General features: G+C 40.8%; 1 protein-coding gene across 4 annotated transcripts in view; it reads right to left on the reverse strand.

The window, feature by feature from the left end:
• Positions 1–1,530: 1,530 nt before the first annotated feature.
• Positions 1,531–12,664, reverse strand: part of SHQ1 (SHQ1, H/ACA ribonucleoprotein assembly factor) — a 66,389-nt gene continuing 55,255 nt past the window's right edge. For 2 of the 4 annotated variants that reach the window (XM_026110405.2, XM_026110414.2), the window contains one exon: positions 6,815–8,014. In XM_026110405.2, the coding sequence (XP_025966190.1) occupies positions 7,366–8,014 (649 nt within the window). In that variant the 3' untranslated portion in view covers positions 6,815–7,365. Of the gene's footprint in view, positions 3,551–6,814; positions 8,015–12,664 lie in introns of those variants that run through there. The other 2 variants (XM_064519208.1, XM_026110422.2) reach the window with 2 other exon arrangements.

The raw sequence follows: 12,664 nt of genomic DNA on the forward strand, positions 1-12,664 counted from the left end.
CTCCCCCTCGGCTGGTGCTCAGATAGCCCTAAGCAACATCATCTTAAGTCAGTGCCCACAGTACATATTTACTTTCTAGAATATCATCACTGAAACACAGATTCCCATACTCAGATACTTTGAGCTTATTGTTTGGTCTTACACTCCTACATTACGATTTTAAAATTAATTATCTAATCCAGGCAACTGTTTAAATTCAGCTGAATGGGACATGAATCTTGCTGAATGAGAAGTGCAGGTCTCTGCAGTGAAATAGGTTCAGTGCTGCTACAGTCCCCATTCTGTTTCAAAACTTCAGTTGCAATTGCCTGCTCTAATTTTGAATGGGAAGTCTCAATATGCAGTAATTAAGCACACAGAGGAGCTCAGGAGGGCTGTCTGTCAGCACCTGGCAGTGGGACTCCCCTTCCAGAGGCACCTGCACTAAATGGTAATTCCTTCCCTCCTTTTCCCACTTTATTCCCCAATGCTTCTCCCTACTGCTCAGAGGAACAGATGGAACAATCACCCTCCTCCTTTTCACAGCACAGACCCCTGCTGCTACCAAGCACGTTATGCAGTTGTAATACACATGATTAGGCAAATCAATGGACAATGCAGCATATTAGAGTAGGAGGGGTTACATGAGGCAAAACACAAATCCCAGTTTATTTACATTTCTGCATAATTACCAAAAACTGCAGACACAGGACAAAACTAATTACAGCACTGGCAGGTAAGGTGCTGTACCAGGTCACTACCTGCAATATTTGGAGTACAGCTGAGACAAGTTTGTTCTCATCTTGACATGCAATTGCTGTCTCATTAGCATTTATGAGTTATTCTCCCAAATCTCTCACACATCCTTAATTAGGCACTTTGATGTTTACTGCCATATACCTTACTACTGACTCCAGACTGGAAAGCGTAACTTGAGGTTGCAAAATCCTTGTTGCAACTAACAGCCCTCCCAGTTTTGCACTGAAAGGTACAGCTCGCCTGACAGGGGCCAGACACACACAGCTGCTGCCTCCTGACAAAGACAGTTGCTGAAGTTTCTCCTTCCATCACTCCCCCAGCAGAGCTTTGGTTAAGGTAAATGCAACTCTGAAATGTAAACCCTTAACCTGTGCTCCCTGCCCAGCAGTTTCTCACCTCCATCTTCACTCCTTGCAGCTCGTGAAAGGCAGGAGGGACTCTCACAGACTGATGTGGTCTCACCATATCCGAGCAGCAGAATAGCAGCATCAGAAATAAAACATACCTACACAAGTAGCTAGCCTGCTGCTGACAAGTGCCAGGTAAACAGGTGAGGCAACGAGGTGAATGGTATTCAGAGATGGGACTTAAAAGAGCAATTTAGCACAAAGAACTTGGGTTCTGAGCCCAAAAGTGGGATTATGCACAGAAAAGAACAGAACAAGCCAAATTAGCGATGAGAATTAGAGAGGCTATTAAATTTCTGGGCTCTTCAAAGAAGGTGATCTGCGTGCCAAGAGGAAACACGAGGGATGTGTTCGCAGTAGTGGAAATTATCTCACACACGTGGAGTTGGTTTTATGCTGGTTTATTAACTCAGAGCAAGGTTATGCCCAGGCATCACCTGGTAAGCCTGGAATATTCAGACCTTTTGTTCCCCCCAACAATGCAAAAGTATCGTTCAAACAGTAACTAGGCCTCACAAATCCCCCTTTGGCAGAGGGTATTAAGCAGTCCATTTTACAGATGCATAGATATACACTGAAACCAACAGTCAAAGCTACAGAAGGGGGTTCTTAGGGAGAGGGATTGATTTCTGGCATCTAATTTTGGCCAAGTTTGTCTAATTTCCAGGCATTTAGAAGAGCAACAGCTCCAGCTGGTGTAAAAGAGAACCATGGCTCCCAAGGCACAGAAAGCCTCAAATCAGACACTCAAAAACAGACATGCAAAAAGATACTTAAGAATACTTCAGAAACTGTAGCTTTTGGTCTCTTGGCCTTGCTCAGTGCAAGTCAGTAGCAGAGACAGAAGTCTCAGCTCTCAGATTTGAGCTCCACTGTATTTCTGTATGCCCTACCCAAGATTTGGACTTTTATGAGTTAGGCCCCGTGAAAGCACAAGCTGAACGTGGGAGAAAGACAATGTTTTCCCCACATCAGGGTTCTCTGCTGCATCCAGTTACCGCCTCGGTAAGCGAGGAGGTGCGAGTGCAGGGCGCATCTGCAGCGCAGGCGGCCCTGACCAGCAGCCTGGGCTGCAAAGCAGAACCCCAGTCGGCTCCTTCAGAGACCCGGCCAAGGCCAGGCACAGGGGAGCTCGACTTGGCCGCGGCCTCTGAATTGCCCCCTCTTATCCCTGGCACAGCCCGGGGAAGTACACTAACCTCTCGCAGCAGCAATGCAGGAGGCAGCTTGCAGAGAAAGCAGAGGAGTTGGTGCCGACAGATTGCCATCTGCATCATTTTGACACGAATTCACTGGTGGTCTCTAGGGTTATTAGTCAATAAGGTTACTGCCTGGCTAACGTTGCTAGTTTAAATGTGAAACTTTCTGTTCTTTTCCATGCTGTCCACTAAGACTATCAGGCTAAAGGAAGCTTCTCTCACAGAAATGACAGGCTTTTAGGTAAGAGCTGGCCTTCCTCATGGAGCTCTGCCAACATCATAGCCCTCACCTACAATATATGGCTTTTAGTCTTGTCCTCAAGTGTCCTCCAAAATACCATCAACTATGCTGGATTGTATAGTGGCTTTTCAAGATGAGAAAATGCTTAATAAAATGCAAAGCAATGTTACTACGCTCATTTCAGATATGATCTAAGCCAGGTCTCCAAATGCAGTACTCATGGTGATAACAGTCACCTCTCCAAAACCTAAGAATGTAAAAAAAGTATGATTTATGGGTACCACAATGCTACAGACCCAAATTTATTTTGTCAATACAAAATCATGCCTCACACATGCCCACAAAACCAAAGGCTGCAGCCCATTTCCCACTGAAAAGGAGAAAAACAGTTCCGTGACAGACATGGAAAATACTTTAGAATTACTGGCTTACTAAGACTGACACAGATGCCATTTGTTTGTATGCTATAACTAATTATCAAACACTAATAGGACATTTAACAGAAAAAGGTGAATTCATCCTAGCCGCTTCCTGGGTGGTGTACCATACTCACATTAGACATTCCCCTGGGGTGGTACCATATTTCCTCCATGTGTAACATGTCCAAATACGATCAGAACAATTCCATATTCATTTTGTTCTCCTAGCTTATCTTTTCACAGCTTTGGAGTGCATTCTTCCTTATCTTGGAGACAAATGGCCTCCACTGAGAGCTCTAAACAGCAAAGCTATTTATCTGTTTGACATGTGTTTCCCTGTTTGTTTTCTCCAGCCTTGAGACAATCAGCTCAAGCTTTGACAATATTCAGCTGTGTCAACGGCGGAGGGTTGCCTGGCCCATTCACTCCAGTGATGTGAATCAATTTCTTTGCGATATTTATCATTTTCTGTAGTAAATCAAGTCTAATCGATGCTTTCTTCTTTTGAGGTAGAATTAAGTCTTTATAAACTTTTCAGAAAGCTGTCTGGAATGAAAACAACAACAAAGAAAGTTATTTAATCCGCTTAGTACTTTTTTTTTTTTTTTTTTTTTTTTTTTGGAGGGAAGAGATGAAAAGGCAGTAACACAGAGTGGGCTGTGCTGTCCCCATTAAAAAAAGACTTTTGTTTACTGACTTCTGATTGTTTGCAGTATTTCATTTGTTGCTTGTAATACAGAAACATAACCTTATTCTAACTGCAACTAATAGACAAGTGTCTCCCTCTCTAGCACAAATGTGTCTTCATATTTTCGGAATGACAACTGTCAGATTCAAGGGAAACCCCTCCCAGACCGTATTCCCCCGCTTGGTCCTGCCAAGCCACGTAGCCAAGATTTAAGAGCACTGGATTCTCTGTTCTTCTAGACTTGCCAGCATTAATTCTCATTTACTCTGGCTCTCAGTTACACTTAGGCAGCTCCAGTCCAGACCGCAGGGCTAGCGCATATGCCACCGAGGGCACCAACACGGCCTGCAGATGCCCTTTCTTCATATCCTTGGCAGGAACAAGCCCTCTAGGCACCAGCAAGGACGGAGAACAGAAAATCCACAGGGCCTTGGGCAACAACTCAGGCTGCTGCCATTCACTTACCCAGAGAGAGCAGCTTTCTGTACTAACAGCTCACAAACGCCTCAGCCAAGATGCAGGGTTGGCAACCAGACCTAGCCTTCTCTCAGGCCTAGATAAGAATAACAACTTCCAGTGACAGTCTCCTGTGGCAGGAGTGTAAGGGCCAACTGAACAGTCTTCCCACATCCATCTTGATCGGCTTTATGCGAGCTCTGCACCCCCACCATGACAGATGGCTGGGACAAAGATGCCTTATTTAGGCAGTCTAGATCTTTAATATAAAGTTAGCAAATTGATTAAGAAAATAAACAAACTACATGGATAACCCCATTTGATCTCTCCCCCAGAGCACTCTGGGCACCTCAGACAACCCACTTTCCCCTCCTCCAGCAAAACCCCACAGCTCTTCCACTCAGGCTTAGTTCACATTCAAATGCAAGTTACTTTCTGCAGGACTTTTGCCAAGACACTGCAATTCTGTTCCCTTAGGACCAACTACAATGATGAGCAACAGTTACCTTAAAACAAAGTACTGCCTATGCTATAAATAAGGAGGGGGGAACGAGGGGAGTTGAAAGAGGGAGCTTTAAAACCAGACCAGACTACACATGTACTGAGCTCCTCAGATCTATTAACTGATTTCCGGCCTGGAAAACATGCTAGGACCAAATTCCTATAAATTCATCCATCTAGCTCCTCTAGGTAGTTCTGACTCCTTGTCCACTCACATCCTCTAGGAGAACGCACAGCAGCTTACTTACTGGTACAGGATTCAGGGTCTTGGAGAAGCTTTTGTCCATATTTTTTCCAAGTGTTTGCAATTCATGGATTTGGCATGTCTCAGTTAAGACTAAACAAGGTTAAGGTGCTCCAGTTTCCTTTTAAAAGCATTCTTTTACGTTCTCTTTAGAAAGGCAAGGCTTCTCGTTCATGCAGACATCACTCATTTGGAGCACTCTGGATGCATAATAACCACTGCCTCTACCACAAGTCGAACAACGCAGCCGCACAGGAAATTCTCACCACCCAATATGGAAAAGCTTCCCATCCCACATCTACAGTGTTCACAAAATTGCTATCAATGAATATAAAAGTCAACATTCATTATCAGCTCCACTAACACTAAACAGAGTTTTGCAGAAGGGCAATGATAACTGTCAAAAATGGGCAAAAATGGAAGAAAACCATGCATGGAAATGGGACTCAGGGTACAATATATCACAGCATGGCCCAAGTGTGGACATAGAGAGGAATAGCATGGAGCAGAGACAGGAGAAAAGACTGCAGAACTACCGTGTTTTAGGAGACAGAGCTGAACCATGCAAGGCCTCAAAGGTGAGTACAGTGACATCTAGTTATCTGTGAGTTAACATTTGTGTGTTTTATGTTCCCATATGGAATTTAGCATGGCACTATGTTGTATAGACAGGTATTTACACCCAAACTTGACTCACATAGCCATGATGGAAAAGGCTCAAATTTAGCATAAAGCATCTTTGCATTGACTCCAGAAGGAAAGAACAAAAGGATTAATCCAGAACATTGACTTCACTCTAGAAGAGGCAGCCAGTTCCTGAATGTAAGCAGATCTGCTGGAAAAAGAAACAGTTCTCCTTGATAGTCTGCCACAAAATGAGAAGGCAAAGGAAAATAAAAATAAGGGAAAGAAAGCTGGAGATATGGGATATTATATCTATCAATTTTTGCAATATGTATTTCCTAATCCAATCAATTTAGCTTTCTTCAGCATGCAGTTGAAGAATGCTTCAATGTTCACACCTGAAACTTGTGAGACAAGGGGGTTGCTTTTTTAAAAAAATTGCCTTTCTCAGACATATGCTACATAATTGCACCTACATTGCAGATTTTATTGCTAGCATTTAGAAGAGTAAGTGCTCACTGACATGCAAGATGAGAAACGTTCCACCCTTAGGGAACACAGCACAGAGGCTGATTAAGCAACTGGTAGGTATTTAAGAGCATAAAAAATATTGGCAGATCAGGGTTGCAGTTCTTACTGAACTTGCTGAGCTAGCCTGCTGATTTCCAGCAGGATGTAGCATTGGTGAAAAATAAGACTTTAAGCCTAGGGGTTTTATATACTTTTTTTTAATAATAAAAAGTTTAAAAACTAATCACGATTTGCTCCTCCAGAGGTATGAATCTGACAGTCCCATTTTGTCAGAGACCGTTGCACCACACCTGATATTCCACACCTCCGCCCTTTTTAAAAATCCCTTTTAGAGCTGTAGCTCTAATAGCGCTGTATCATATGCAGTAGCCATCTGATTTCAAGAACCTATGCTCAGTTAACAGAAATCAACACAAAATGCATGCACTGATGATTTTAACACTACTAACCCAAAAAGGAGCAAATGAGTTGGCCAAAGCTATGCAACACAACTAATAGCAAAGCTAGGTTTAGCCAGCACAACAGCTTTGCTTTCAGTCCTGTACTCAAGACCTTGTACCATACTATTTCTCCACTTTGGTTAGTATCACTTCAGTGATATTAACAGCACATGGAGGAAGAAATAATTATGACTTCCATTCTTCAGAGAGTAGTGATGTATATGTGTGGAAACATTTCAAATACAGCACAAAAGAACAAACGCATATGTCAAAATTTTTGAAATACCTTACATAAGAACCACAGAAGTATAAGCTATAAACCTATCTTGCACTGAACACGATAAAGAAATTCCCTTTATTGTGTATAACAGAAAACATTTTTAAGAAGTGACAGCGCTATGCAGATTTTTCAAGTTATTATTTTTGAAATGTAGTTAGCTATAAAGCATTTTAAAACTCAAAAATGCAGCAAAACAACATAAACAAGTTCATACAAACATAAACATGATATTTTTCAAATAAATCCCACCACCTAAAGATGGCTAAAATGATGCTTTCAGTTATATTTGACTAGGACATCATTTTACCGCCTGATAAACAATTAAAACTGTTTCTAGAAGTTTACTGCGGTTAGATTCCCACATGCAGAGATCAAATCCGACTCTATTATATGAGTGAAGAAAAATAAGAGACTAATTATGAAGGTATTATACAGTCATATCAATTTCCTTCAAAGCTGTCTTGTCCTCCAAACTGTCAACACAAAGAAAGAAGAAAAATATCAACTTTTCTGCAGCTCAGGATAGCCTTGGGAACACCTCATTATAGCAATGAGCTGTGTTGCCTAACAGGTCACAGCGTATTCTAACACAGTCTTTTAGTCTTCATCTTCATTTGTGCTGCAAAGAAAAAGCAAAGGGTTTTTCTTTGAAGACACCTCCAAGAAATTTCCCTTCCCAATAGCATCTTTCGAAAAACCATCAGGTTCAGATGCACAATTTTCTTGTTGCTGTGAAACAACGCAGCTTGCAGTAGCCAATCCTTCAGGCTGCTCTGAAAGTCTAATTGCAGTGTGCATTTGCTTTTCTAGTTCTTCTATCAATTTGCCAGGAACAGAAGTAGATTGCAAAGAAACCTTTGATTTTTCATCACTAACCTCAAACATCGAAGTGTTTGTGTCTTGCCTTAATCCATTACAGTCAATAAGTGCAGCTGTCCTCTCCTCTTGAAGTGTGCCTTGTAAAGAATTTATTTTCCCATCTTCACTGGTTGAGGACTCTCGCTCATCTGAATCAGAGCCTTCTGTCTCAGATGATGAAGTACTGCTTGATTCTTCAGAGTCACTTGTCTCCGATTCAGAGGAAGGCAGCTGTTGCTTAGAAACTGTGCCAGCAGCTTTTAACTTGCTCTCTTCCTCTTGTACTAGCACTGCTGCTGCTTCCAGCTCTTCCAGTTCAAGTCCTACGTGAGACTTGGTGAGTGTGGCTTTCTGCAAGGATTCAGCAAGTGCAGCCAACTTTTTCGATCTTTAACAAAGAAAAAAATGTTATTTAACTTTACACACAGAACATTCCCATTTGATAACGAGATCACAAATCTTAAGCATTTCTATTATTCACTTGGTTTGCAAGCAACTTTCTTCTTCAGTTATGATTTTAAGAGTAGATGCTACAGGGAAAAAAAAGAATTCATCATTATTATTTTGAGTAACTTTTCCCACAAGGCTAGACAGTATACCATAAAGTCCTCATCCTCAGTGACATTTTCAGAAAAGATACTGCTTCTTCAACATTTCAACAACACACAATAAGGGAAAACACTGATTTCAGAACAAATCTCTTCAGGATTGCCAACTTCTTTAATGGCAGGTTCATTGGTATTTGGTTAGTTGGATTAAGTCCATACAGGGCAAGATCATTTTGTTTTACTATCCCTCCAAATATGTGAATGAAGCATAGGTGACCTACAGAGCATATTTGATTAGGTTCATCTCAGAAGGTTGTCTTCATTATTTACAGGATTAGTTTTTGCTATTAATTCTTCCAGAGTTATTTGATGCCCTCAAACTATTTTCAGATTTTGTACTGGTTATCTATTTAACAATCTCTTACCACACTCTTATTCTAACACATGCACTCAGTCGATGAATACCCTGGTTTAGCGGAACAGCATGTTCCTAATGGAAACACTCTCAGACTTCAGGAGCATGGTTCAGTATTTGCTAGTATTCAACCAAGTGATGCTCATTTTGTAGATAAAAATAATTGTATTATGTTGAACTAAATTCTTAGAAGGAAAACCTTCAAATTCAAACAAAACATGAAAATTCCTATGAAATTAGAGCAGTTTTGCTGTTTGAAAGGTTTATGCTAGACCTCTTTGATGTGCAACTCCTTTCACTGTCTTCCACTTTCAGCATGTTCCACAAAACTTTTAATTTGCCCAGCAAGCATTTTCAAAAACCTTATTTAATAGCTTTGCTCTGCCATCTTCCATCCACTTCCTGTTCCCCCCCCCCCTTTTTTTTTCCTTCTAACTTTGAAGATTTTTTTTCAAAGCTCACCTCTTTAGGAGCACCTGAGCATCCCTCTCCCTTCTCCATCGAGCCTAGCAAGCCTCATTCTTTAACGGTTACTGGAGACGAGGCCCCCCCCCCCGACACACACACTTTTTAGCTTGTATGTTAAAAATAAATGTTTCAGGATAAAAAGAGGTATGTGATTACTCAGATTTGTTTTGAGTCGTATGCATTTACTAATGCATAAAAAAAGGCAACACTGACAGAAAAACTGACACTGACATATTGCATATACATATTCTAGGCCTCCCAGAACATTTTTCCTGCATAAGAAAGTTTAAGAAATAATATTCTGCAACTATGCTACCTGTTTCTCTGATACGTCCTCCTCCTTTCAAAGCTACCTTGGTGCTCCCATGCTAGCATATGTTCAATAGACCATCTGAAGGTGTGCTTTACCTTTCAGTTGTACGTATAATTTAAGAAACAAGTATCAGGACCATTCTGGTTAAGCCGTACAGTAAGGCAGGCACGCTAAGTCAGCTGCCAGTCTTTGGTACAGCTATATCCATTTCCTCAAGCATTTTGAAGTCAGCACATGTTTTACCAGAAAACTGCATCGCAGATTTATAAACAGAACAAAAAGCAAGAGAGTGCCTTGAAATGAAGGGGGCGGGTAGAGAAACAGGTATAAAATAGCAAACATGCATCCTGTTTCTTGTTGCAGAGCTTTGCCTCAGACTATCAATCAACTTTTCACCACTTCCTGCACCAGCAGGTCTACTATAAATCCTGCAGCAACCGACTGGGTTTCATTTCCTCCGCCAAAGCCTGCTAACCTGCAAGGCATGACACACTGACACTGGAGCAAGCAGCTGATAATGTAATACATGACTCCTGCGAGGCAAAAGTTAAAGTGCTTGTCCTCTCAGTCGAACGATTTTAAAGATCTTTATATTCTATTTCCCAGGGGGGATAATTACTCAGTATAACATAGACTCTGCAATTTTTTTTCCTGCTCCTAAAGGAATTGTACTTAAAAGTGGGGGAAGGGAAATTTAATGCAGCTTCTTATATGTTTTACAGAGACAGTGCAACATTTAAAAACTGAACTTGGAATGAAATCTTATTTAACTTCCTCAGTTCAACCTGTAAACTAGAAAACTAAGAAATAAGTGTTTGCATGAAATAACTGAAGCAACAGAAAGTAATTTATATTTTCATGGTTTTTTTTAAACTCTAAAGCTCAAAATTGACTTGCAACCTGATCTAAGCAACCTCCAATGTAAACATGGGATTCCAAATTTTAATAAGCTGCTTACTACAGCAGTACTTTACTCTGATATCTTTCCAAGAGAAAAACTTTCACCAATTTATTTTTGTCACCAAAAACTTGAACTTTTCTTGAAAAGGCACAGAGGATTTGACAAATTGCCAACCACAGTTGGAGGCATTTTCCTTACTCCATCACAAAAAAAAAGAAAAAAGCCAAATGATTCATAAGAAGGTTCACGAAGCCTTGCAGGTCGGTGGTAACAGAATGACCCGCTTGCAGGGAAATTTGTTTCCTAAACACATCCCTGAGAAGTTGGTTTATGCCTTGAGTCACAGGAGTTTATATCCCTTGCAGAAAGCATTTTTCATCTTTGCTTTTAAAACAGTCTCCCCCTTTCCTTCCAACTAGATGCATGTATGTGTGTGTGTATAAACCCTCCCTGCCATGAGAGCTGTTAACACTGTAAAGGTACAATCCTTTCTACTGCCCTATTACCTGTCTGCAAGAACACAGCAATAAGCTCCACAGGCTAAATACATGTTGTGACAAAGCACATTGTCAGTGAAATTAAAAGGCATCGCGTATAAAACGGATAAAAACTAAAAAACAACCACGAGAAGTTGCAGGCACAATGATTTCCTCTGGTGATACATCTTCAGCTCCAGCCACCTCAGTCTCACCTACCTGTTTTACTACTGCCATTATAGATAGAAAATCAATTTTGAAAGTCCTGTTTGTCCTCACACCTCTTCCATCATGTCTGTCACTTCTTTTCCCCATCCTATATATATTTTTTTGGCTTTTGCCCCATTTCTGCTGTTCTAAGTTTTCATGCGTATTTTTTCCTGCCAGATATTCTCAGGCCTATAAATCAGTCCCTTAAAAATTCCCTCCTCCTCTTTCACTGTCTTATTATAATGCAGTTAACACCTTAGGTATAAAAATAAGCCACATAACTAAGTAACTACGTCGAGTATTATGCAAACGTATGGCACCTCTCTCAAAAAAAATGAATAAATAAAATAAATAAAATAAAATAAAGCAGTTAACAACTGATTTCATTACACAACTGTGGCTTCAAGAGTTATATTTAGCCTTTTTTCCCCTAAAAGTCTTACTAGCACTACTGGCGGAGGATGTGATTTTCATCTTTACAAAGGACTATAGAAAGAAGCCATTCATTAAAAAAAAGCCTGCTCTGACAAAAACAGCACAACTGGATACTGCACTTGGATGAGTAAATGCCTGCAAAAGGCCAACAAGTCCATCTATCCTCCTAACCCCTACAACTGCCTCCCAACTCTTGCACACGTATGGTCCCAGTCCCCACAGCAGCGACAAAGGCAGTACGCGGGCAGAGCTCGTGGCAGACAACTGGAAGGGAGGACAAACGGAAGAAGGGGAAGGAGAGGAGAACCAAACAACCTCTTAAACTGCTGAGAAGGTACCTGTTTGTCCAGCAAAGGCAAGTCAGGCCCACTATTTTGCTGCTCAAACACAAATTCACAAATTTAAATGTCACTATGCATGGAGCTGCAGTCCTGCAACGCACGCCCAGAGACCCCCACACGTCTGGTTTATCAGAACCCACCTGCACTTCAAGACATGACTTATTTCCACCTCTACTCATTGCTTATAATATATCAAAACAATTTAAAGGACATCTTGGCTCTGTCTAGTTGATCTTCCCCCTTTTTTCCCCTCCCCAAAGGATCTCTAAGATTCCAGAAAAAGTCTTCTGAGAAGTCATTAAATAAACCAACAATTATTTTACTATTGTTTTGTCCTTAGCCACATCAGGTATTTGATTTAGACGAAAAACAGTATGAAAAAAATCTCTCTTCAGTTGCTCAGTTTTCATTTTCTCAGTACATGAAATGTTTTACTCCCAACTTTCACTTTGGTCATCAAGTCTCCTCCTGGAAAAAAGACAGTGTAGAGTGTGACACTTCAAATGCAAGAAACAAAACAAACTCAAACTGCCATCTTCTTGACAAATATATACATAAAAGCAGAAACTCCACGCCCCAGCTTTCCAATTTTCTATTACAAAAAAAGAACACTAGAAAACCAACACCTTTCTGTACAGGGGACTAACAGAATTCCATCAGAAGACCATAAAATAAGTCCATCTGTTTAAGGTGATTATCTAATTTCAAGTACTGAGTTTTCAGGAATGCATTCCACATCAGCCTTAAGACAAAGTGGCAGCACTCAGCAGAAGAAAGAAAGAAAGGGAAAAAGAAAAAAAAAAAAAAGAAAAGGCAAACAGCATAAAAATCAGAGCATGAAAACCTTCCAAAGCATGACAGTGGGTCTCTGAGCTAATGATTTCTATAGGTGAAAGATAAGCAACAACTCAGGAAACAAAAATCAAACATC

Source organism: Dromaius novaehollandiae, chromosome 12, assembly GCF_036370855.1.
Source record: "Dromaius novaehollandiae isolate bDroNov1 chromosome 12, bDroNov1.hap1, whole genome shotgun sequence".
In the NCBI taxonomy this organism is placed as follows: Eukaryota; Metazoa; Chordata; class Aves; order Casuariiformes; family Dromaiidae; genus Dromaius; species Dromaius novaehollandiae.